The sequence below is a fragment of the Pseudophryne corroboree genome, chromosome 6, assembly GCF_028390025.1.
Source record: "Pseudophryne corroboree isolate aPseCor3 chromosome 6, aPseCor3.hap2, whole genome shotgun sequence".
Classification (NCBI taxonomy): Eukaryota; Metazoa; Chordata; class Amphibia; order Anura; family Myobatrachidae; genus Pseudophryne; species Pseudophryne corroboree.
Window position 1 is genome coordinate 343,412,581 of NC_086449.1, and position 26,718 is coordinate 343,439,298.

At 48.3% G+C, this 26,718-nt stretch overlaps 1 protein-coding gene across 3 annotated transcripts in view; it reads right to left on the minus strand.

Moving 5' to 3' along the window:
• VPS13C (vacuolar protein sorting 13 homolog C) overlaps positions 1–26,718 on the minus strand; it is a 950,377-nt gene that overhangs the window by 362,246 nt on the left and 561,413 nt on the right. For all 3 annotated transcript variants that reach the window (XM_063926503.1, XM_063926502.1, XM_063926504.1), the window contains 3 exons: positions 13,054–13,355; positions 6,691–6,838; positions 6,308–6,455 (listed from right to left, as the gene is read on the minus strand). In XM_063926503.1, the coding sequence (XP_063782573.1) occupies positions 6,308–6,455; positions 6,691–6,838; positions 13,054–13,355 (598 nt within the window). The remainder of the gene's footprint in view (positions 1–6,307; positions 6,456–6,690; positions 6,839–13,053; positions 13,356–26,718) is intronic.

Sequence of the window (26,718 nt, forward strand, 5' to 3'; positions counted from 1 at the left end):
TACTTTGTTTTGTTTTTCATTAGATTTAGGATAGCCAAGGAAATCACCTTCCCATTACATTATTTAGTAGAGGGACTTATAGGCTTATAGTTTACACAAAAAGCTCTGCCGTGACACATGATGCAGTACATGTTGCTAAAAGCAGAAATGTGACAGCTACTAAGCCAGTTGCATTATACCACTTCCTGAATGGGGGAAAGTTAAAGGTAATATCCCTCCCATTTGTCTACACCCTCAATAATTATTTCTATTGTGGACAATATTATCCAAGACAAATAACTTTTATTCCCTTTCTTGTTCCTTATTGACCCGCTCATCTACGTCTTAGATTAAATTCTGTACTTTGTGAGTTAAATAAATGATTTGCAGAATTGCTGATCATTCAGCTGCTTAGCATGTTAACAGTTCAGTTAGTCAGCCATGAGAAAAGCAGTGAGTGACATAGCTGCTCACTGCAGATATCAAAAATAAGATTTTACTCACCGGTAAATCTATTTCTCGTAGTCCGTAGTGGATGCTGGGAACTCCGTAAGGACCATGGGGAATAGACGGGCTCCGCAGGAGACTGGGCACTCTAAAAGAAAGATTAGGTACTATCTGGTGTGCACTGGCTCCTCCCTCTATGCCCCTCCTCCAGACCTCAGTTAGGACACTGTGCCCGGAAGAGCTGACACAATAAGGAAGGATTTTGAATCCCGGGTAAGACTCATACCAGCCACACCAATCACACCGTATAACTCGTGATACTATACCCAGTTAACAGTATGAATATAACTGAGCCTCTCAACAGATGGCTCAACAATAACCCTTTAGTTATGCAATAACTATATACAAGTATTGCAGACAATCCGCACTTGGGATGGGCGCCCAGCATCCACTACGGACTACGAGAAATAGATTTACCGGTGAGTAAAATCTTATTTTCTCTGACGTCCTAGTGGATGCTGGGAACTCCGTAAGGACCATGGGGATTATACCAAAGCTCCCAAACGAGCGGGAGAGTGCGGATGACTCTGCAGCACCGAATGAGAGACCTCAAGGTCCTCCTCAGCCAGGGTATCAAATTTGTAGAATTTTGCAAACTTGTTTGCCCCTGACCAAGTTGCAGCTCGGCAAAGTTGTAAAGCCGAGACCCCTCGGGCAGCCGCCCAAGAAGAGCCCACTTTCCTCGTGGAATGGGCTTTTACCGATTTAGGATGCGGCAATCCAGCCGCAGAATGCGCCAGCTGAATTGTGCTACAAATCCAGCGAGCAATCGTCTGCTTAGAAGCAGGAGCACCTAGTTTGTTGGGTGCATACAGGAAAAAAAGCAAGTCAGTTTTCCTGACTCCAGCCGTCCTGGAAACATAAATTTTCAAGGCCCTGACTACGTCCAGTAACTTGGAATCTTCCAAGTCCCTAGTAGCCGCAGGCACTACAATAGGTTGGTTCAAGTGAAAAGCTGATACCACCTTAGGGAGAAACTGGGGACGAGTCCTCAATTCTGCCCTATCCATATGGAAAATCAGATAAGGGCTTTTACATGACAAAGCCGCCAATTCTGACACACGCCTGGCCGAAGCCAAGGCCAATAACATGACCACTTTCCACGTGAGATATTTCAGATCCACAGTTTTAAGTGGCTCAAACCAATGTGATTTCAGGAAACTCAACACCACGTTGAGATCCCAAGGTGCCACAGGAGGCACAAAAGGGGGCTGAATATGTAGCACTCCCTTTACAAATGTCTGAACTTCAGGCATTGAAGCCAGTTCTTTCTGGAAGAAAATCGACAGAGCCGAAATCTGGACCTTAATGGAACCCAATTTTAGGCCCATAGTCACTCCCGACTGTAGGAAGTGCAGAAAACGACCCAGCTGAAATTCCTCTGTAGGGGCCTTCCTGGCCTCACACCACGCAACATATTTTCGCCAAATACGGTGATAATGGTTTGCGGTTACTTCTTTCCTGGCTTTTATCAGCGTAGGAATGACTTCCTCCAGAACGCCCTTTTCCTTTAGGATCCGGAATTCAACCGCCATGCCGTCAAACGCAGCCGCGGTAAGTCTTGGAACAGACAGGGCCCCTGCTGTAGCAGATCCTGTCTGAGCGGTAGAGGCCATGGGTCCTCTGATATCATTTCTTGAAGTTCTGGGTACAAAGCTCTTCTTGGCCAATCCGGAACCACGAGTATCGTTCTTACTCCTCGCCTTCTTATTATTCTCAGTACCTTTGGTATGAGAGGCAGAGGAGGGAACACATAAACCGACTGGTACACCCACGGTGTCACTAGAGCGTCCACCGCTATCGCCTGAGGGTCCCTTGACCTGGCGCAATATCTCTTTAGCTTTTTGTTGAGGCGGGACGCCATCATGTCCACCTGTGGCCTTTCCCAACGGTTTACCAACAGTTTGAAGACTTCTGGATGAAGTTCCCACTCTCCGGGGTGTAGGTCATGTCTGCTGAGGAAGTCTGCTTCCCAGTTGTCCACTCCCGGAATGAACACTGCTGACAGTGCTAAGACGTGATTTTCCGCCCATCGGAGAATCCTTGTGGCTTCTGCCATCGCCATCCTACTTCTTGTGCCGCCCTGTCGGTTTACATGGGCGACTGCCGTGATGTTGTCTGATTGGATCAGTACCGGCTGGTTTTGAAGCAGGGGCCTTGCCTGACTTAGGGCATTGTAAATGGCCCTCAGTTCCAGAATATTTATGTGTAGGGACAACTCCTGACTTGACCAAAGTCCTTGGAAATTTCTTTCCTGTGTGACTGCCCCCCAGCCTCGAAGGCTGGCATCCGTGGTCACCAGGACCCAGTCCTGTATGCCGAATTTTCGGCCCTCTAGAAGATGAGCACTCTGTAACCACCACAGCAGAGACACCCTGGTCCTTGGAGACAGGGTTATCAGCCGATGCATCTGAAGATGCGATCCCGACCACTTGTCCAAGAGGTCCCACTGGAAGGTTCTTGCATGTAACCTGCCGAATGGAATTGCTTCGTATGAAGCTACCATTTTTCCGAGGACTCGTGTGCAGTGATGCACCGATACCTGTTTCGGTTTCAGGAGGTCTCTGACTAAAGATGACAGCTCCTTGGCTTTCTCCTGCGGGAGAAACACCTTTTTTCTGTTCTGTGTCCAGAACCATCCCCAGGAACAGTAGGCGTGTGGAAGGAACCAGCTGTGACTTTGGAATGTTTAGAATCCATCCGTGCTGTTGTAGCACTTCCCGAGATAGTGCTACTCCGACCAACAACTGCTCCTTGGACCTCGCCTTTATAAGGAGATCGTCCAAGTACGGGATAATTAAAACTCCCTTTTTTCGAAGGAGTATCATCATTTCTGCCATTACCTTGGTAAACACCCTCGGTGCCGTGGACAGTCCAAACGGCAGTGTCTGGAATTGGTAATGGCAATCCTGTACCACAAATCTGAGGTACTCCTGGTGAGGATGGTAAATGGGGACATGCAGGTAAGCATCCTTGATGTCCAGGGATACCATGTAATCCCCCTCGTCAAGGCTTGCAATAACCGCCCTGAGCGATTCCATCTTGAACTTGAATTTTTTTTTGTATGTGTTCAAGGATTTCAAATTTAAAATGGGTCTCACCGAACCGTCCGGTTTCGGTACCACAAACAGTGTGGAATAGTAACCCCGTCCTTGTTGAAGTAGGGGCACCTTGACTATCACCTGCTGGGAATACAGCTTGTGAATTGCCTCTAGCACAGCCTCCCTGCCCGAGGGAGTTGTTGGCAAGGCAGATTTGAGTAAACGGTGGGGGGGAGACGCCTCGAATTCCAGCTTGTACCCCTGAGATACTACTTGAAGGATCCAGGGATCCACCTGTGAGCGAGCCCACTGATCGCTGAAATTTTTGAGGCGGCCCCCCACCGTACCTGGCTCCGCCTGTGGAGCCCCACCGTCATGCGGCGGACTTGGAAGAAGCGGGGGAGGACTTTTGTTCCTGGGAACCTGCTGTTTGTTGCAGCTTTTTTCCCCTACCTCTGCCTCTAGACAGAAAGGACCCGCCTTTTCCCCACCTGTTTTTCTGGGGTCGAAAGGACTGTACCTGATAATACGGCGCTTTCTTAGGCTGTGAGGGGACATGGGGCAAAAATGCTGACTTCCCAGCTGTTGCTGTGGAAACTAGGTCTGAGAGACCATCCCCGAATAACTCCTCACCCTTATAAGGCAAAACTTCCATGTGCCTTTTCGAATCTGCATCCCCTGTCCACTGCCGAGTCCATAAGCCTCTCCTAGCAGAAATGGACAATGCACTTATTCTAGATGCCAGCCGGCAGATCTCCCTCTGTGCATCTCTCATGTATAAGACTGAGTCTTTTATATGCTCTACGGTTAGCAATATAGTGTCCCTGTCTAGGGTGTCAATATTTTCCGACAGGGAATCTGACCATGCAGCAGCAGCAGCACTGCACATCCATGCTGAAGCAATAGCTGGTCTCAGTATAATGCCTGAGTGTGTATATACAGACTTCAGGATCGCCTCCTGCTTTCTATCAGCAGGCTCCTTTAGGGCGGCCGTATCCGGAGACGGTAGTGCCACCTTTTTTGACTAACGTGTGAGCGCTTTATCCACCCTAGGGGGTGTTTCCCAACGTGACCTATCCTCTGGCGAGAAAGGGAACGCCATTAGTAACTTTTTAGAAATTACCAATTTTTTATCGGGGAAAGCCCATGCTTCTTCACACACTTCATTTAATTCTTCAGATGGGGGAAAAACTATTGGTAGTTTTTTCTCCCCAAACATAATACCCTTTTTTGAGGTACCTGGGTTTATATCAGAAATGTGTAATACCTCTTTCATTGCCTCAATCATGCAACGAATGGCCCTAGTGGACATTAAATTAGACTCTTCGTCGTCGACACTGGTATCAGTATCCGTGTCGACATCTGTGTCTGCCATCTGAGGTAGTGGGCGCTTTAGAGCCCCTGATGGCTTTGAGTCGTCTGGGCAGGCACGAGCTGAGAAGCCGGCTGTCCCGCATTTGGCATGTCGTCAAATTTTTTATGTAAGGAGTCGACACTTGCACGTAATTCCTTCCATAAGTCCATCCACTCAGGTGTCTGCCCCGCAGGGGGTGACATCACATTTATAGGCATCTGCTCTGCCTTCACATAAGCCTCCTCATCAAACATGTCGACACAGTCGTACCGACACACCGCACACACACAGGGAATGCTCTTAACAGGAGACAGGACCCCACAAAAGCCCTTTGGGGAGACAGAGAGAGAGTATGCCAGCACACACCAGAGCGCTATATAATGCAGGGACTAACTGAATTATGTCCCCTTATAGCTGCTATAAGTTATACTGCGCCTAAATTTAGTGCCCCCCTCCCTCTCTTTTTTACCCTTTCTGTAGTGCAGACTGCAGGGGAGAGCCAGGGAGCTTCCTTCCAGCGGAGCTGTGAGGGAGAAATGGCGCCAGTGTGCTGAGGGAGATAGCTCCGCCCCTTTTTCGGCGGACTTTTCTCCCGCTTTTTTATGGATTCTGGCAGGGGCAATTATCACATATATAGCCTCTGGGGCTATATATTGTGATTATTTTGCCAGCCAAGGTGTTTATATTGCTGCTCAGGGCGCCCCCCCCCCCAGCGCCCTGCACCCATCAGTGACCAGAGTGTGAGGTGTACAGAGGAGCATTGGCGCACAGCTGCAGTGCTGTGCGTTACCTTGGTGAAGACTGAAGTCTTCTGCCGCCGATTTTGCTTCTGGCTCTGTAAGGGGGACGGCGGCGCGGCTCCGGGAACGAACAACAAGGACGGGTCCTGCGGTCGATCCCTCTGGAGCTAATGGTGTCCAGTAGCCTAAGAAGCCCAAGCTAGCTGCAAGCAGGTAGGTTCGCTTCTTCTCCCCTTAGTCCCTCGTTGCAGTGAGCCTGTTGCCAGCAGGTCTCACTGTAAAATAAAAAACCTAAAATATACTTTCTTTCTAGGAGCTCAGTAGAGCCCCTATTGTGCATCCAGCTCGGCCGGGCACAGAAATCTAACTGAGGTCTGGAGGAGGGGCATAGAGGGAGGAGCCAGTGCACACCAGATAGTACCTAATCTTTCTTTTAGAGTGCCCAGTCTCCTGCGGAGCCCGTCTATTCCCCATGGTCCTTACGGAGTTACCAGCATCCACTAGGACGTCAGAGAAATATTAATGATGGACTTAGTTATGATACTACGTTCCATTATGCCATTATTCTAATACGCAAACATTAGCCCCATATAGGCCGGAAAATAGAGCCTCCTGGATATAAGATAAGCACACCAATTATATACTTTTGGCAACAGCTTTTGATCGCTTTCTGGAATTGTAGCTACCTGTTTTCTGGCCAGATGCTTTTGTCTCTTTTAGAACTCTCTCAACCACTTTGGCTGATGGAGCTGCCCTTGAGAGGGATGGAGTCTCTGCCAAGTTCTCAAAAAGGATGCTCATTAGAACTGTAAGGTCGTCTTGACTCAAAGCAACCTAGAATGAAAGCGCAATTACTCTCATTGCTAATTAGACTAATACACATAACACTGTCTGAACTGATTCCGCACAATTCCGTAATAGCATTAAAATTCAATCTCTAATGCCAATTGTGCATATGAATAATTTCAATCATTTGGGTCCTAATGAGTGAGAATCAGTGGTGATGTGTCTATATCACTGGGTCGCAATGTCTTTAACACTATTATTTTAAATCTGTGATGTACCATACCTGCATGGGTTTAAGGTCTCCAGCAATCTGTATAGCTGGTACCTGAGAATACCAAGATGAAGAAAGATTTCTCTGTACAGAGACAAGCAGATTAACAGGCTGCAATATCTCTAGCTCTGGTCGGGGAGATCCACTTTGAAGTGTAGTCCTAACAAGAAAGAATGTAGTTTATAAATTATATACATTTCTTCAGCTGAACTGATCAACAAAAGGCCCTAAATAATGTAATGGCTATTGTGGAAATTGTCAAAAATGTTTAAATATTGGTATCGATAGTAAAGTCATTGAACGGAACTTTTTACATAGTTTACTTATCAGTTCTCATTTAGACTGTATTATAGTACAGGTTGAGTATCCCATATCCAAATATTCCGAAATACGGAATATTCCGAAATACGGACTTTTTTGAGTGAGTGTGAAATAGTGAAACCTTTGTTTTTTGATGGCTCAATGTACACAAACTTTGTTTAATACACAAAGGTATTAAAAATATTGTATTAAATGACCTTCAGGCTGTGTGCATAAGGTGTATATGAAACATAAATGAATTGTGTGAATGTACACACACTTTGTTTAATGCACAAAGTTATAAAAAATATTGTCTAAAATGACCTTCAGGCTGTGTGTATAAGGTGTATATGTAACATAAATGCATTCTGTGCTTAGACTTAGGTCCCATCACCATGATATCTCATTATGGTATGCAATTATTCTAAAATACGGAAAAATCCGATATCCAAAAATAAGAATTTACTTACCGATAATTCTATTTCTCGGAGTCCGTAGTGGATGCTGGGGTTCCTGAAAGGACCATGGGGAATAGCGGCTCCGCAGGAGACAGGGCACAAAAGTAAAGCTTTCCGATCAGGTGGTGTGCACTGGCTCCTCCCCCCATGACCCTCCTCCAAGCCAGTTAGGTACTGTGCCCGGACGAGCGTACACAATAAGGGAGGAATTTTGAATCCCGGGTAAGACTCATACCAGCCACACCAATCACACCGTACAACTTGTGATCTAAACCCAGTTAACAGTATGATAACAGCGGAGCCTCTGAAAAGATGGCTCACAACAATAATAACCCGATTTTTGTAACTATGTACAAGTATTGCAGATAATCCGCACTTGGGATGGGCGCCCAGCATCCACTACGGACTCCGAGAAATAGAATTATCGGTAAGTAAATTCTTATTTTCTCTATCGTCCTAGTGGATGCTGGGGTTCCTGAAAGGACCATGGGGATTATACCAAAGCTCCCAAACGGGCGGGAGAGTGCGGATGACTCTGCAGCACCGAATGAGAGAACTCCAGGTCCTCCTTAGCCAGGGTATCAAATTTGTAGAATTTAGCAAACGTGTTTGCCCCTGACCAAGTAGCTGCTCGGCAAAGTTGTAAAGCCGAGACCCCTCGGGCAGCCGCCCAAGATGAGCCCACCTTCCTTGTGGAATGGGCATTTACATATTTTGGCTGTGGCAGGCCTGCCACAGAATGTGCAAGCTGAATTGTATTACACATCCAACTAGCAATAGTCTGCTTAGAAGCAAGAGCACCCAGTTTGTTGGGTGCATACAGGATAACAGCAAGTCAGTTTTCCTGACTCCAGCCGTCCTGGAACATATTTTCAGGGCCCTGACAACATCTAGCAACTTGGAGTCCTCCAAGTCCCTAGTAGGTGCAAGGCACCACAATAAGCTGGTTCAGGTGAAACACTGACACCACCTTAGGGAAAGAACTGGGGACGAGTCCGCAGCTCTGCCCTGTCCGAATGGACAAACAGATATGGGCTTTTTTGAGAAAAAACCACCAATTTGACACTCGCCTGGTCCAGGCCAGGGCCAAGAGCATGGTCACTTTTCATGTGAGATGCTTCAAATCCACAGATTTGACTGGTTTTAAACCAATGTGATTTGAGGAATCCCAGAACTACGTTGAGATCCCACAGTGCCACTGGAGGCACAAAAGGGGGTTGTATATGCAATACTCCCTTGACAAAACTTCTGGACTTCAGGAACTGAAGCCAATTCTTTCTGGAAGAAAATCGACAGGGCCGAAATTTGAACCTTAATGGACCCCAATCTGAGGCCCATAGACACTCCTGTTTGCAGGAAATGCAGGAAACGACCGAGTTGAAATTTCTTTGTGGGGCCTTCCTGGCCTCACACCACGCAACATATTTTCGCCACATGTGGTGATAATGTTGTGCGGTCACCTCCTTTCTGGCTTTGACCAGGGTAGGAATGACCTCTTCCGGAATGCCTTTTTCCCTTAGGATCCGGCTTTCCACCGCCATGCCGACCAACGCAGCTGCGGTAAGTCTTGGAACAGACATGGTACTTGCTGAAGCAAGTCCCTTCTTAGCGGCAGAGGCCATAAGACCTCTGTAAGCATCTCTTGAAGTACCGGGTACCAAGTCCTTCTTGGCCAATCCGGAGCCATGAGTATAGTTCTTACTCCTCTACGTCTTATAATTCTCAGCACCTTAGGTATGAGAAGCAGAGGAGGGAACACATACACCGACTGGTACACCCACGGTGTTACCAGAACGTCCACAGCTATTGCCTGAGGGTCTCTTGACCTGGCGCAATACCTGTCCCGTTTTTTGTTCAGACGGGACGCCATCATGTCCACCTTTGGTATTTCCCAACGGTTTACAATCATGTGGAAAAAACTTCCCGATGAAGTTTCCACTCTCCCGGGTGGAGGTCGTGCCTGCTGAGGAAGTCTGCTTCCCAGTTTCCATTCCCGGGATGAAACACTGCTGACAGTGCTATCACATGATTTTCCGCCCAGCGAAAAGTCCTTGCAGTTTTTGCCATTGCCCTCCTGCTTCTTGTGTCGCCCTGTCTGTTTACGTGGGCGACTGCCGTGATGTTTTTCCCACTGGATCAATACCGGCTGACCTTGAAGCAGAGGTCTTGCTAAGCTTAGAGCATTATAAATTTACCCTTAGCTCCAGTATATTTATGTGGAGAAAAGTCTCCAGACTTGATCACACTCCCTGGAAATTTTTTCCTTGTGTGACTGCTCCCCAGCCTCTCGGGCTGGGCTCCGTGGTCACCAGCATCCAATCCTGAATGCCGAATCTGCGGCCCTCTAGAAGATGAGCACTCTATAACCACCACAGGAGAGACACCCTTGTCCTTGGATATAGGGTTATCCGCTGATGCATCTGAAGATGCGATCCGGACCATTTGTCCAGCAGATCCCACTGAAAAGTTCTTGCGTGAAATCTGCCGAATGGAATTGCTTCGTAGGAAGCCACCATTTTTACCAGGACCCTTGTGCAATGATGCACTGTTTTTAGGAGGTTCCTGACTAGCTCGGATAACTCCCTGGCTTTCTCTTCCGGGAGAAACACCTTTTTCTGGACGGTGTCCAGAATCATCCCTAGGCACAGCAGACGTGTCGTCGGGATCAGCTGCGATTTTGGAATATTTAGAATCCACCCGTGCTGTTGTAGCAGTATCCTAGATAGTGCTACTCCGACCTCCAACTGTTCCCTGGACTATGCCCTTATCAGGAGATCGTCCAAGTAAGGGATAATTAAGACGCCTTTTCTTCGAAGAAGAATCATCATTTCGGCCATTACCTTGGTAAAGACCCGGGGTGCCGTGGACAATCCAAACGGCAGCGTCTGAAACTGATAGTGACAGTTCTGCACCACGAACCTGAGGTACCCTTAGTGAGAAGGGCAAATTTGGGACATAGAGGTAAGCATCCCTGATGTCCCGGGACACTATATAGTCCCCTTCTTCCTGGTTCGTTATCACTGCTCTGAGTGACTCCATCTTGATTTGAACCTTTGTAAGTGTTCAAAAAAATTTTTAGAATAAGTCTCACCTAGCCTTCTGGCTTCAGTACCACAATATAGTGTGGAATAATACCCCTTTTCTTGTAGTAGGAGGGGTAATTTAATTATCACCTGCTGGGAATACAGCTTGTGAATTTTTTCCCATACTGCCTCCTTGTCGGAGGGAGACCTTGGTAAAGCAGACTTCAGGAGCCTGCGAAGGGGAAACGTCTCGACATTCCAATCTGTACCCCTGGGATACTACTTGTAGGATCCAGGGGTCCTGTACGGTCTCAGCGCCATGCTGAGAACTTGTCAGAAGCGGTGGAACGCTTCTGTTCCTGGGAATGGGCTGCCTGCTGCAGTCTTCTTCCCTTTCCTCTATCCCTGGGCAGATATGATCTTATAGGGACGAAAAGACTGAGGCTGAAAAGACGGTGTCTTTTTCTGCAGAGATGTGACTTAGGGTAAAAACGGTGGATTTTCCAGCAGTTGCCGTGGCCACCAGGTCCGATGGACCGACCCCAAATAACTCCTCTTCCTTTATACGGCAATACACCTTTGTGCCGTTTGGAATCTGCATCACCTGACCACTGTCGTGTCCATAACATCTTCTGGCAGTTATGGACATCGCATTTACTCTTGATGCCAGAGTGCAAATATCCCTCTGTGCCTCTCGCATATATAGAAATGCATCCTTTAAATGCTCTATAGTCAATAAAATACTGTCCCTGTCAAGGGTATCAATATTTTTAGTCAGGGAATTCGACCAAGCCACCCCAGCTCTGCACATCCAGGCTGAGGCGATCGCTGGTCGCAGTATAACACCAGTATGTGTGTATATACTTTTTATGATATTTTCCAGCCTCCTGTCAGCTGGTCCTTGAGGACGGCCCTATCTATAGACGGTACCGCCACTTGTTTTGATAAGCGTGTGAGCGCCTTATCCACCCTAAGGGGTGTTTCCCAACGCGCCCTAACTTCTGGCGGGAAAAGGTATACCGCCCATAATTTTCTATCGGGGGGAACCCACGCATCATCACACACTTTATTTAATTTATCTGATTCAGGAAAAACTATGGTAGTTTTTTCACATCCCACATAATACCCTCTTTTGTGGTACTTGTAGTATCAGAAATATGTAACACCTCCTTCATTGCCTTTAACGTGTGGCCCTAATAAGGAATACGTTTGTTTATTCACCGTCGACACTGGATTCAGTGTCCCTGTCTGTGTCTGTGTCGACCGACTAAAGTAAACGGGCGTTTTAAAACCCCTGACGGTGTTTTTGAGACGTCTGGACCGGTACTAATTGTTTATCGGCCGTCTCATGTCGTCAACCGACCTTGCAGCGTGTTGACATTATCACGTAATTCCCTAAATAAGCCATCCATTCCGGTGTCGACTCCCTAGAGAGTGACATCACCATTACAGGCAATTGCTCCGCCTCCTCACCAACATCGTCCTCCTACCTGTCGACACACACGTACCGACACACAGCACACACACAGGGAATGCTCTGATAGAGGACAGGACCCACTAGCCCTTTGGAGAGACAGAGGGAGAGTTTGCCAGCACACACCAAAAACGCTATAATTATATAGGGACAACCTTATATAAGTGTTTTCCCTTATAGCATCTTTTTTATATATTTCTAACGCCAAATTAGTGCCCCCCCTCTCTGTTTTAACCCTGTTTCTGTAGTGCAGTGCAGGGGAGAGCCTGGGAGCCTTCCCTCCAGCCTTTCTGTGAGGGAAAATGGCGCTGTGTGCTGAGGAGATAGGCCCCGCCCCTTTTTCGGCGGCCTCGTCTCCCGCTCTTAACGGATTCTGGCAGGGGTTAAATATCTCCATATAGCCTCCGGAGGCTATATGTGAGGTATTTTTAGCCAAAATAGGTATTCATTTGCCTCCCAGGGCGCCCCCCTCCCAGCGCCCTGCACCCTCAGTGACTGCCGTGTGAAGTGTGCTGAGAGGAAAATGGCGCACAGCTGCAGTGCTGTGCGCTACCTTTAGAAGACTGAGGAGTCTTCTGCCGCCGATTCTGGACCTCTTCTTACTTCAGCATCTGCAAGGGGGCCGGCGGCAAGGCTCCGGTGACCATCCAGGCTGTACCTGTGATCGTCCCTCTGGAGCTGATGTCCAGTAGCCAAGAAGCCAATCCATCCTGCACGCAGGTGAGTTCACTTCTTCTCCCCTAAGTCCCTCGTTGCAGTGATCCTGTTGCCAGCAGGACTCACTGTAAAATAAAAAACCTAAGCTAAACTTTTCTAAGCAGCTCTTTAGGAGAGCCACCTAGATTGCACCCTTCTCGGCCGGGCACAAAAATCTAACTGGCTTGGAGGAGGGTCATGGGGGGAGGAGCCAGTGCACACCACCTGATCGGAAAGCTTTACTTTTGTGCCCTGTCTCCTGCGGAGCCGCTATTCCCCATGGTCCTTTCAGGAACCCCAGCATCCACTAGGACGATAGAGAAATGCCTCTGGTCCCAAGCATTTTGGATAAGGGATACTCAACCTGTAGTAGCAAGCACACAGAAAAACAATTACATTAGAAGCCATTATAGGGAAATCAGACCTTGATAACTTTAGCTCTGTCAGATTGATGTCCATTTTGTCGATGACAGGAGGAAGAGAACCGACTCCAGGAACCAAAGTAAAGTTATTTTGGACTCTTATCAATCCTAAATCTGCAACAATGACATTGGTGGAGACTGAAGACTGGGGTATGTGGATAACTGGAGCTTTTAGGGATATGTCCATGGATAGGCGGAAACTCTTCTCTGCAAGATCCTTCATGCTAGATGCAGCTTTTTCTGCAGCCTGAGCAGTTGCTGAGCTTACAGCCTCTCTAGCTGTCTGGAACGAGCTCATGAAATTCTAAAGAAAACAAAACAACTTAAACAAAACACAAAACCAAAGCATTGGTTCAAAACCCTGGACAATGCAAGAAAAGTAATGACAATGCTTCCACATGATTTGTGTTACTTTATTAAAATATTATCATTAAAGCAACTATGAAAACATTACAGAAAATGTGGGGGTAAAAAAAGAAATGCACGCTACACCACCAACTGGAATTGTCAGCAATGATGTTATAACCACAGGCAACTCTTTCAAATTCAGGAGTGGAGGATGCTTCCCCTACCATCCACATGATAAGAAAAGCAGCAGCCACTTCCTAGGGAACAGGTGACATGCTGTCTTGGGTGCCCCTGGGCTTACAGTGGCTCAGTATAAAAGTTTATATTACACATTACAGACTCCATTACAGATGTGTCCTCATACATCATTGCTCCAGTCACGCCACACAGCCACTCAAGGACCCGTCTGCGGGTGTGTACTCCCGAGATGTCTGTGAGCACAGTCGTTAACAGAAATATTGCGTCGACCCTGCAGCATAGCTGAAAGCCGATATAGTGGCGCAAAGTGTTGTATGTATGAGTGGTCTGTGGACTTGCAGCAGAGGCCTCCGGTGACTGGCCTCCCAACTGGGTGGGCACATGTAAATGCCCATCCAGTTGTGATATCAGGCACAATATATCGGACAAGTGTGTATGCACTAACCGATCGTCAGATAGGTGAGTTGTGTACCCATCATTACTTGCTCAAGGCATCTCCCGCTGCATGGAGTATTGAGGCTAGATGTATGAGCACATATATGTAAAACGAGTTTTTTGGTAAGAACTTACCTTTGCTAAAACTCTTTCTGCAAGGTACACTGGTGTCCACAAGGAAAGACATAGGGGTGTAGAGTAGGATCTTGATCCGAGGCACCAACAGGCTAAAAAGCTTTGACTGTTCCCAGAATGCATAGCGCCGCCTCCTCTATAACCACGCCTCCCTGCACAGGAGCTCAGTTTTTAGTTAACCAGTCCAATGCAGTAGCAGGAAAAGACGACAACGGTTAGTAGCCACAAACACCACACTCTCACGACAGGAGAAGTGTCAGCGGCTAATGCCATACCAACCCAAAGAAGCTAAGTGCGTCAGGGTGGGCGCCTTGTGGAGCCCAGTGTACCTCGCAGAAAGAGTTTTAACAAAGGTAAGTTCTTACCATAAAACTCGTTTTCTGCTGCGGGGTATACTGGGCTCCACAAGGAAAGACATAGGGGATGTCCTAAAGCAGTTCCTTATGGGAGGGGAAGCACTGTAGCGGGCACAAGAACCCGGCGTCCAAAGGAAGCATCCTGGGAAGCGGCAGTATCGAAGGCATAGAACCTCATTAACGTGTTCACAGAGGACCACATAGCCGCCTTGTACAATTGTTCAAGCGTCGCACCAAGGCGGGCTGCCCAAGAAGGTCCAACAGACCGAGTAGAATGGGCTGTAATGTGAGCAGGAGCTGATAGACCAGCCCTCACATAAGCATGTGCAATCACCATTCTAATCCATCTGGCCAAAGTTTGCTTGTGAGCAGGCCAGCCCCGTTTGTGAAATCCATACAGCACAAAGAGAGAATCAGATTTTCTAATAGAAGCAGTTCTCTTCACATAGATACGGAGAGCCCGTACCACATCCAAAGACCGCTCTTTGGGAGACAGATCAGGAGAAAAAAGTGGCGGAACCACAATCTCCTGTTTAAGGTGAAACGAAGAAACCACCTTAGGTAAATATCCTGGACGAGCCCTAAGAACCGCCCAGTCACGGTGAAATATCAGATATGGGGCACTACAAGACAAGGCACCCAAATCCGACACTCTTCTAGCTGAAGCAAAAGCCAGCAGAAACACCACCTTAAGGGAAAGCCACTTAAGATCAGCTGAACCAAGAGGCTCAAACGGAGATTCTTGTAACGCCTCCAAAACCACCGACAAGTCCCAAGGAGCCACAGGCGGGACATTGGGAGGTTGGATACGCAACACAGCCTGAGTAAAGGTATGCACATTAGGTAAGGACGCAATCTTCCTATGAAATCACATCGACAAGGCAGATACTTGAACCTTGAGGGAGGCCAGACGCAGGCCTAAGTCCAGGCCCTGCTGAAGAAAGGCCAACAACTTGGCTATACTAAACTTGGAAGCGTCATAATTGTTAGTTGCGCACCAAACAAAGTAAGAATGCCAGACCCTATAGTAAATCCGAGCAGAAGCCGGTTTCCGGGCCCGCAACATAGTTTGAATGACCGCCTCAGAAAACCCTTTAGTCCTTAAGACGGAAGCTTCAAGAGCCACGCCGTCAAAGACAGCCGAGCTAGTTCCTGTTAGACACAAGGGCCCTGCACGAGGTGGTCTGGGCGTTGTGGAAGTAGAATTGGACGCTCTGACGATAGGCTCTGCAGGTCTGAGAACCAGTGCCTTCTGGGCCACGCTGGAGCTATGAGAAGCAGAATTCCTCTTTCTTGCTTGAACTTCCGAATTACCCTGGGCAGGAGTGACACCGGAGGGAACACGTACGGCAGCCGAAACCTCCACGGCACCGCCAGTGCATCCACGAATGCTGCTTGAGGATCCCTTGTCCTTGCTCCGAAGACCGGAACCTTGAGACGCCATCAGATCCCCGTCTGGAAGGCCCCACTTTTCCACTAGGAGTTGAAACACTTCTGGATGGAGGCCCCACTCTCCGGCGTGTACGTCCCGACGACTGAGAAAGTCCGCTTCCCAATTCAGGACTCCCGGAATGAATATTGCCGATATGGCCGGTAGATGGCGTTCCGCCCAATGTAGAATACGTGATACTTCCTTCATTGCCAAACGGCTTCGAGTGCCGCCTTGATGGTTTATGTAAGCCACTGTGGTGGCGTTGTCCGACTGTACTTGAACAGGAGAGTTCTGAATTAAATGCTGGGCCAGGGTCACTGCATTGAAGACCGCCCGCAATTCCAGAATGTTGATCGAGAGGAGAGATTCCTCCTTGGTCCACCGACCCGGAAGGGAGTGTTGCTCCAGCACCGCTCCCCATCTCTGAGACTGGCATCTGTCGTCAACAGGACCCAGTCGGATATCCAGAAGGGACGGCTCCTGCACAATCGTTGGTCCTGGAGCCACCAGTACAGCGACAGACGGACCTCCGGAGTCAATGAGATCATGTGAGACCTGATCCGGTGAGGTAGGCCGTCCCACTTGGCTAGAATCAGCCTCTGGAGTGGGCGAGAATGGAATTGAGCATACTCCACCATGTCGAATGCTGATACCATGAGGCCCAGCACCTGCATCGCCGAATGTATCGACACTTGCAGACCAGAAAGGAAGCAACGAATCCTGTCCTGAAGCTTCAGGACTTTCTCCTGAGACAAGAACAACCGCTGGTTGTGAGTGTCCAATAGCGCTCCCAGGTGCACCATGCTCTGAGCAGGGACCAGGGAGGATTTCTTCCAGTTGATGAGCCACCCGTGGGCTTGCAGGAACCGTATAGTCAAATCTAGATGACGTAGGAGAAGTTCTGGGGAATATGCCAAGATTAACAAGTCGTCCAGATACGGCAGTATCCTGACCCCTTGACGGCGGAGTACCACCGTCATTTACTGCCATAACTTTGGTGAAGACTCGCGGAGCCGTAGTTAAACCAAAAGGTAACGCCCGAAACTGGTAACGGAGGTTGCCAATCGCAAACCTCAGGTATTGCTGATGTGACACTGCTATAGGAATATGCAGGTAAGCATCCTGTATGTCCAGGGAGACCGTGTAGTCCCCAGGTTCCAAGGCCAGAACTATAGAGGGAAGGGTTTCCATACGGAACTTGGAAACTTTCATAAACCTGTTCGGTTTCGGGACTAGAAACAGCGGAGAATAATAGTACCCCCGGCCCCTCTGAGCAAGAGGCACCTGTACTACGACTCCTGTATCCAGGAGGGTCTGTACCACCGAATGTAGAGTGTTTGCCTTTGTCTGGTCCAACGGGACGTCTGTCCGGCAAATCGATGAGGGGGTCGGTTTTTGAAGGCTATGGCGTAACCTCGAGTGACGACTTCCCGTACCCAGGCATCTGAAGTAGTCTTCAACCATTCCTGGGTATACCCTAGAAGCCGGCCCCCCACCCTGGGATCCCCCAGGGGGGAGGCCCGCCCCGTCATTCGGTAGGCTTATCGGTCTTGGAAGCTGGCTGACGGGCAGCCCAGGCTCTTTTGGGCTTCGGCTTACCAGGTTTGGAAGTGCTGGCCTGCTTGTTGTACGCCTGACCTTTTGCTTTACCTGAAGGACGAAAGGACGTACGTTTAGCCTTCGACACAGAAGGAGCGGTACTTGGCAGACAGGCAGTAGCCAAGTCAACCACTATCTTATTTAAGTCCTCCTCAAACAGAATATCTCCCTTGAAAGGGAGTACCTCCAGGGTTTTTCTAGAATCCAGATCCACAGACCAGGATCTCAGCCACAATATCCGGCGTGCCAGCACTGATGTAGTAGAGGCCTTGGCTGCTAGGATACCAGCATCAGAAGCCGCCTCTTTAATATAGTGAGAAGCTGTGACAATATATGACAAGCATTCTCTAGCATTGTCAGAAGAGATTTCAGCTTCTAACTCTAGGGCCCATGCTTCAATAACCAGGATCTCAGCCACAATATCCGGCGTGCCAGGACTGATGTAGTAGAGGCCTTGGCTGCTAGGATACCAGCGTCTTTTAGAGACGTGACGGTAGTGACAGGTAGAGCTGAGGAAACCACCATCCTAGCCACATGCGAGTCTACTGGAGGAGGCGTTTCCCAATTTTTAGACAGCTCTGGCGTGAGGGGATAGCGAGCCAGCATCTTCTTTTGAGGCACAAACTTCTTTCCCGGGTTTCCCCAGGGTTCCTGACGTATATCTACTAGGTGGAGAGAGTGGGTGGTCTTCAGTATGCCGACTGACGGGATCCCAGCGCACAGTATACCGGCGCCGGAATCCCGACAGCCGGCATACCGACACTTATTCTCCCTCGTGGGGGTCCACGACACCCCTGGAGGGAGAATAAAATAGCGCGTCACCGTGCCCGTAGCGTGGCGAGCACAGCGAGCCCGCAAGGGGCTCATTTGCGCTCGCCACACTGTCGGTAAGCCGACGGTCGGGCTCACGGCGCCGGTATGCTAGTCGCCGGGAGCCCGACCGCCGGCATACCATACTGAAGCCGTCAGGGTGAGGTAAAACTTGTTTAACCACCTTCTGACGCTTGAACCTATCTGGTTTCTTAGGAGGGGCGGATGGCTCGGGATCATCTGTAATCTGTAAAATCAACTTAATAGCCTCCAAAAGATTAGGAACATTCACATGTGAACTACCCTCCCCCTCAGCAGTATCTGTGTCAGAATCTGTGGGGTCAGTGTAAGCGCCATCTTCATCAGACGAGGTGTCAGTGACAGCAGTGGATTGCGAGGAGATAAGAGCTCGCTTAGAGGACCCCTTGGTCTTAGGCAAGCGAGGGTCAGACTTTTTAGTAGTCAGGGACTGGTTCAACTTTTTCAATTGAGCAGACAAATTATCCGCCCACGGCGGGTTACCTGCAGGGACCACATACGGTTGCACCGGCATAGGAGGTCCCATAGGGGGTGTTAGTTTAGTAACTAGCGTATGTAGAAGCGTGGAGAAAGTAGCCCACGGTGGGTCATTATGCACCCCCAATGCCACAGTCCCACTGGGGGGCAAGGAGCCCCCAGAACCAGAGCCCACAACTGCTATGGTCTCCTCAGAGGGATCTGTGGCTTCAGCAACACCGGCAGTGTGTTCAGCCCCAGAACCGTTAACTTCAGAAGCAGACATGATATAACTTGCAGTATCAGGTAACACAGTACAATTGTCAGCAGCACAATACCTCTTGCCCAAACACTGCGCAGTGTAGTCAGCACAAGCAGGGATACAGGAGAGATATGGTGACTAAAATCACAGAGAAAAATACGTATTAAAGTATATCTTTGTGAAAATCCTATATAATTATAAAACCTGATGCACCAAGCCCCCTCAGGTTATAGAATATAGGGATAGCAAGTTGAGTGAGAGACACGAAATGGAAACCACTCAGCAAGCTAATGCACACACATATAGTCACAGTTATACAATGCAGAGGTTATCACTAACAATAATACTGCACTGGACCAGCTTATATATATAGCTAAGTAGTCAATAGATATAACACTGCACAGTAAGAACTGGATGTATATCACAGGGTACTTGTACCAGAGAACTCTGACTAAATGCACTCTTTCTTAACTAAAACTGTCTAATTGACATGTAGAATTCTTAAGTGTCATGTAAAGTCACAGCGCTGTCAACCAGGCGGCTTTACAAAGGAGGAACAGTGTAGCTGAGAGAAATGGCGCCCAAACACTGACAGGGAGTGAGGGAGAGACAGATATGCAGCTCCAGGGCGGGAACATTTGCTGGAAATGGCGCCCTGGGGCTGGGGGAGGGGCTCCAGGTCTAAGCCTTATCCCCTCTGCTGGCAAAACCACCGGGTACTGCGGGCTACACACAAAAAAGGTTTTAAGAGAAAACCTGACCTGCACCCATGCCCTGGTGATGTAGTGGGATCGCCTGTACTGCCAACAGTGTCCACCGCCAGCGCGCGCGTCCCGCCTCCCACCGACCGCGGCGGATCGCGATAAAGCACGGGTCCCGCGAGTGGGACCCACTCACCACCTCCCGAAGCGAGGCCACGCAATCCCGGAGAGCCCCCGTTGTGTGTGCCTGACTCAGAAGAAAACCGAAGCCTCCTGCTGTAGTTACCCGGCAACCAGGGCTCGGGAGTGTACAGCGCCGCTGGGGAGAGATGGAGCTGTAGCAGTGAATGTCACTAGACATGTACACACAGCTGCAGCCCTTGAAGTCTTCACTTTTCTTCTCAAAAAAGCTCTTCTAAGGGCTGCCCAGAGCAGCCACTCTGTTGTGTGCCTGCTATCTGCGGCACCAAGTACAAAACTGAGCTCCTGTGCAGGGAGGCGGGGTTATAGAGGAGGCGGCGCTATACATTCTGGGAACAGTCAAAGCTTTTGAGCCTGTTGGTGCCTCGGATCAAGATCCTACTCTACACCCATATGTCTTTCCTTGTGGAGCCCAGTGTACCCCGCAGCAGAAATTATTTTGACATCTCAGAGCTCGTATGATGAAACATAAATGTGTCCCAATAACTCGTTTGGAATAACTGGACGGTGTAACGTTTAGAGAAATTAAGATTACATTTAAAAAAATACATATATAATAATATAAAAATGCTTTCTCTACTATTACATAGTTTAGCCTAATATGGATAGGATAGATCTCATAACTTCTAATTAGAGGTCATTACCAAATGGTTTGTGTACATATCCTGTACCTCATTTATTTGTCCTGCCCCCATGTGTGACCAACATACAAATATTACCATTTTTAAAGTTAAAGATAGAATCAGTAGAGAAAATGGGATTTTTGTAGTTAAATAAAAAATGTATTCCAGACGGACTATGCCTTCCACTTAGGCATCCGACATAAAACTGAACCGACTGCCCATCATGATGACTGTGTGCCGAAGCCCTTGGTAGCTGACCAAATGGCTTCTTAAGCATGCTAAAAATCCACAGAGGGTAGAAAATGGATCCCTTTACTTTCCTATATAGTAGTAAGGGGTGAAAATAAAGTCCCTTAGGTTTAGTGACAGTGGCAGGAAGAAAGGAACTCTTATCTACAATCGTAACACGTCCTTCAACTCCGAACCATATAGGACCTAGTGATATGGAAAAACTACAGAGTATTCTTCAATTCAGCCACTTTCCAGAAACAAAGCTAGAGTGAACAGCAAACCAAGTTAGCCAAGACTGAAGTCTGTGCTCCGAACAGTCTGACATTAATGATGGCTTCCCCCTGATACACAACTGCAGCAAATCTGGTAAAAAAAACAAATTAGGTTTAAGAAAAGACCCTGCCTCAGTGTAATCTGTTTCAAGTGGAGTCTTAATCTTCCTATTTATGTTTTGTTGTAAGGTAGTGAAATTCAGGATCTGAATTGTTTCGGTCTTGGAGAGACAAATTAAGGGAGCATCTGCCTTAAGTTGGGATTCCCACTTTGCAGAACATTTTCTAGGGAGAGGATATGGGAACTGCAACCCGTGGGGCACATGACATTTCCTATCATCTTTTCCCAACACCTCAGCCAGCAGTTCCTTCAAATGAGATGAAGATGGAAAATAAATGGCTTCATTATGCGTTTATACAGCAAATGGTCTAGGAAATCTAATTCTTTTTAGACCCTGATATCCAATGAGTGGTGGAAGGCACATGATAGATCCTCCATTTATAGCTTCTTAGAGCAATCATTAGCATGAGAGAAGTTGGGATCAGAGTCCCTGGCCACCTTGTTGTCGTCCACTTTCTGAAGGAACTTAGAACAGTTTTTAGCAAATTCACATGGGGTCCCCAGCGCTGTGTTTCAGTCTGACTTGTTCTCTGCTTTCCAGGGATATTTTAAGAGAAGGGGGGCTGTGTGCCCAACAAATTCTGCACAGACAATGATATGCCACTTTTGCTTTCTAATAAAGGGGAGAAAATGATTTAGCCTCCCATTCAGTCTTATTATTTGCTTTATAAGAAAGCAGGCAATACAGACATATATATATATATATATATATATATATATATATATATATACATATATATATATATATATATATATATATATATATATATATATATACACACACACACACACACACACACACTGTATATATATATCTAGCTACCTGTAGCTGCTGAGTCACAAAAGGTTTCTGTAATCCTGCAAAGGTGGAAGTAGGCAGAACCTCTTCTAATAGAAGACCTTGCACTGAACGATCCATGCCCTGATATCTAGAATGGTCTTCAAGTTGTGAATGAAACAGAAGCCACATGGGAAACAAGGTGTGAGAATCGCCACTCATCACCCAATAAGAACTGGCAAATTGTGTGCGCTCCATAACAGCCTGGGTCATTATAATCATGGACCAGACTGGCTCAGCCACATCAGGTGCACACTCACAAAGTGTGGCATATGGTCCTCCACCTCACATGCCATGTGCATGACATCCACTGTGGACTATGCATGACACAATTTAGAATTAAACCTGGAGCAGGAAAGACTTTTTGCCACTGTCCCTTCCCCAGGCTGAGCCCTGGAGGTACAACCCCTCCCAGACATAATGAGGGAAAATAAGATTTTACTCACCGGTAAATCTATTTCTCGTAGTCCGTAGTGGATGCTGGGAACTCCGAAAGGACCATGGGGAATAGCGGCTCCGCAGGAGACTGGGCACAACTAAAGAAAGCTTTTAGGTCACCTGGTGTGCACTGGCTCCTCCCACTATGACCCTCCTCCAAGCCTCAGTTAGGACACTGTGCCCGTACGAGCTGACATAATAAGGAAGGATTTTGAATCCCGGGTAAGACTCATACCAGCCACACCAATCACACCGTATAACTCGTGATACTATACCCAGTTTAACAGTATGAAAACAACTGAGCCTCTCAACAGATGCTCAACAATAACCCTTTAGCTAACAATAACTATGTACAAGTATTGCAGACAATCCGCACTTGGGATGGGCACCCAGCATCCACTACGGACTACGAGAAATAGATTTACCGGTGAGTAAAATCTTATTTTCTCTGACGTCCTAGTGGATGCTGGGAACTCCGAAAGGACCATGGGGATTATACCAAAGCTCCCAAACGGGCGGGAGAGTGCGGATGACTCTGCAGCACCGAATGAGAGAACTCAAGGTCCTCCTCAGCCAGGGTATCAAATTTGTAGAATTTTGCAAACGTGTTTGCCCCTGACCAAGTAGCAGCTCGGCAAAGTTGTAAAGCCGAGACCCCTCGGGCAGCCGCCCAAGATGAGCCCACCTTCCTTGTGGAATGGGCTTTTACTGATTTAGGATGCGGCAGTCCAGCCGCAGAATGCGCCAGCTGAATTGTGCTACAAATCCAGCGAGCAATAGTCTGCTTAGAAGCAGGAGCACCCAGTTTGTTGGGTGCATACAGGATAAATAGCGAGTCAGTTTTCCGGACTCTAGCCGTCCTGGAAACAAATTTTCAAGGCCCTGACTACGTCCAGTAACTTGGAATCCTCCAAGTCCCTAGTAGCCGCAGGCACCACAATAGGTTGGTTCAAGTGAAAAGCTGATACCACCTTAGGGAGAAACTGGGGACGAGTCCTCAATTCCGCCCTATCCATATGGAAAATCAGATAAGGGCTTTTACATGACAAAGCTGCCAATTCTGACACACGCCTGGCTGAAGCCAAGGCCAATAACATGACCACTTTCCACGTGAGATATTTTAGATCCACGGTTTTAAGTGGCTCAAACCAATGTGATTTTAAGAAACTCAACACCACGTTGAGATCCCAAGGTGCCACTGGAGGCACAAACGGGGGCTGAATATGCAGCACTCCTTTCACAAACGTCTGAACTTCAGGTAGTGAAGCTAGTTCTTTCTGGAAGAAAATCGACAGAGCCGAGATCTGTACCTTAATGGAGCCTAATTTCAGGCCCATAGTCACTCCTGCTTGTAGGAAATGCAGAAATCGACCTAGTTGAAATTCCTATGTTGGGGCCTTTTTGGCCTCACACCAAGCAACATATTTCCGCCATATGCGGTGATAATGCTTTGCAGTTACATCTTTCCTAGCTTTAATCAGCGTAGGAATGACTTCCTCTGGAATGCCCTTTTCCTTCAGGATCCGGCGTTCAACCGCCATGCCGTCAAACGCAGCCGCGGTAAGTCTTGGAACAGACAGGGCCCCTGCTGCAGCAGGTCCTGTCTGAGCGGCAGAGGCCATGGGTCCTCTGAGATCATCTCTTGAAGTTCCGGGTACCACGCTCGTCTTGGCCAATCCGGAACCACGAGTATTGTTCTTACTCCTCGTTTTCTTATTATTCTCAGTACCCTTGGTATGAGAGGCAGAGGGGGGAACACATAAACCGACTGGTACACCCACGGTGTCACTAGAGCGTCCACAGCTATCGCCTGAGGGTCCCTTGACCTGGCGCAATATCTCTCTAGTTTTTTGTTTAGGCGGGACGCCATCATGTCCACCTGTGGCCGTTCCCATCGATTTACAATCAGCGTGAAGACTTCTGGATGAAGTCCCCACTCTCCCGGGTGGAGGTCGTGCCTGCTGAGAAAGTCTGCTTCCCAGTTGTCCACTCCCGGAATGAACACTGCTGACAGTGCTAGTACGTGATTTTCCACCCATCGGAGAATCCTTGTGGCTTCTGCCATTGCCATCCTGCTTCTTGTGCCGCCCTGTCGATTTACATGGGCGACTGCCGTGATGTTGTCTGACTGGATCAGTACCAGCTGGTGTAGAAGCAGGGATTTTGCCTGACTTAGGGCATTGTAAATGGCCCTTAGTTCCAGAATATTTATGTGTAGGGAAGTCTCCTGACTCGACCATAGTCCTTGGAAGTTTCTTCCCTGTGTGACTGCCCCCCAGCCTCGAAGGCTGGCATCCGTGGTCACCAGGACCCAGTCCTGTATGCCGAATCTGCGGCCCTCTAGAAGATGAGCACTCTGCAGCCACCACAGCAGAGACACCCTGGTTCTTGGAGACAGGGTTATTAGGCGATGCATCTGAAGATGCGATCCCGACCATTGGTCCAACAGGTCCCACTGAAAGATTCTGGCATGGAACCTGCCGAAAGGAATTGCTTCGTAAGAAGCCACCATCTTTTCCCAGGACCTGCGTGCAGTGATGCACCGATACCTGTTTTGGTTTCAGGAGGTCTCTGACTAGAGATGACAGCTCCTTGGCTTTCTCCTCCGGGAGAAACACTTTTTTCTGGACTGTATCCAGAATCATACCCAGGAACAGTAGACGTGTCGTCGGAACCAGCTGTGATTTTGGAATATTCAGAATCCAACCGTGCTGGTGTAGCACCTCCTGAGATAGTGCTACTCCCACCAACAACTGCTCCTTGGACCTCGCCTTTATTAGGAGATCGTCCAAGTACGGGATAATTAAAACTCCCTTTTTTCGAAGGAGTATCATCATATCCGCCATTACCTTGGTAAACACCCTCGGTGCCGTGGAGAGTCCAAACGGCAGCGTCTGGAATTGGTAATGGCAATCCTGTACCACAAATCTGAGGTACTCCTGGTGAGGATAGTAAATGGGGACATGCAGGTAAGCATCCTTGATGTCCAGGGATACCATGTAATCCCCCTCCTCCAGGCTTGCAATAACCGCCCTGAGCGATTCCATCTTGAACTTGAATTTTTTTATGTATGTGTTCAAGGATTTCAAATTTAAAATGGGTCTCACCGAACCGTCTGGTTTCGGTACCACAAACAGTGTGGAATAGTAACCCCGTCCTTGTTGAAGTAGGGGCACCTTGATTATCACCTGCTGGGAATACAGCTTGTGAATTGCCGCTAGCACAGCCTCCCTGTCTGAAGGAGTAATCGGCAAGGCAGATTTTAGGAACCGGTGGGGTGGAGACGCCTCGAATTCCAGTTTATACCCTTGAGATACTATTTGCAGGATCCAGGGATCCACCTGTGAGCGAGCCCACTGATCACTGAAATTTTTGAGGTGGCCCCCCACCGTACCTGGCTCCGCCTGTGGAGCCCCACCGTCATGCGGCGGACTTGGAAGAAGCGGGGGAGGACTTTTGCTCCTGGGAACCTGCTGTTTGTTGCAGCCTTTTTCCCCTACCTCTGCCTCTGGACAGAAAGGACCCGCCTTTTCCACGCCTGTTTTTCTGAGTCCGAAAGGACTGTACCTGATAAAACGGCGCCTTTTTAGGCTGTGAGGGAACATGGGGCAAAAATGCTGACTTCCCAGCAGTTGCTGTGGAAACTAGGTCCGAGAGACCATCCCCAAATAACTCCTCACCCTTATAAGGCAAAACTTCCATGTGCCTTTTTGAATCTGCATCCCCTGTCCACTGGCGACTCCATAAGCCTCTCCTCGCAGAAATGGACAATGCACTTATTTTAGATGCCAGCCGGCAGATCTCCCTCTGTGCATCTCTCATGTATAAGACTGAGTCTTTTATATGCTCTATGGTTAGCAGAATAGTGTCCCTGTCTAGGGTGTCAATATTTTCTGACAGGGAATCTGACCATGCAGCAGCAGCACTGCACATCCATGCTGACGCAATAGCTGGTCTAAGTATAATGCCTGAGTGTGTATATACAGACTTCAGGATCGCCTCCTGCTTTCTATCAGGAGGTTCCTTGAGGGCGGCCGTATCCGGAGACGGTAGTGCCACCTTTTTAGACAAACGTGTGAGCGCTTTATCCACCCTAGGGGGTGTCTCCCAACGTGACCTATCCTCTGGCGGGAAAGGGAACGCCATTAGTAACTTCTTAGAGATTACCAATC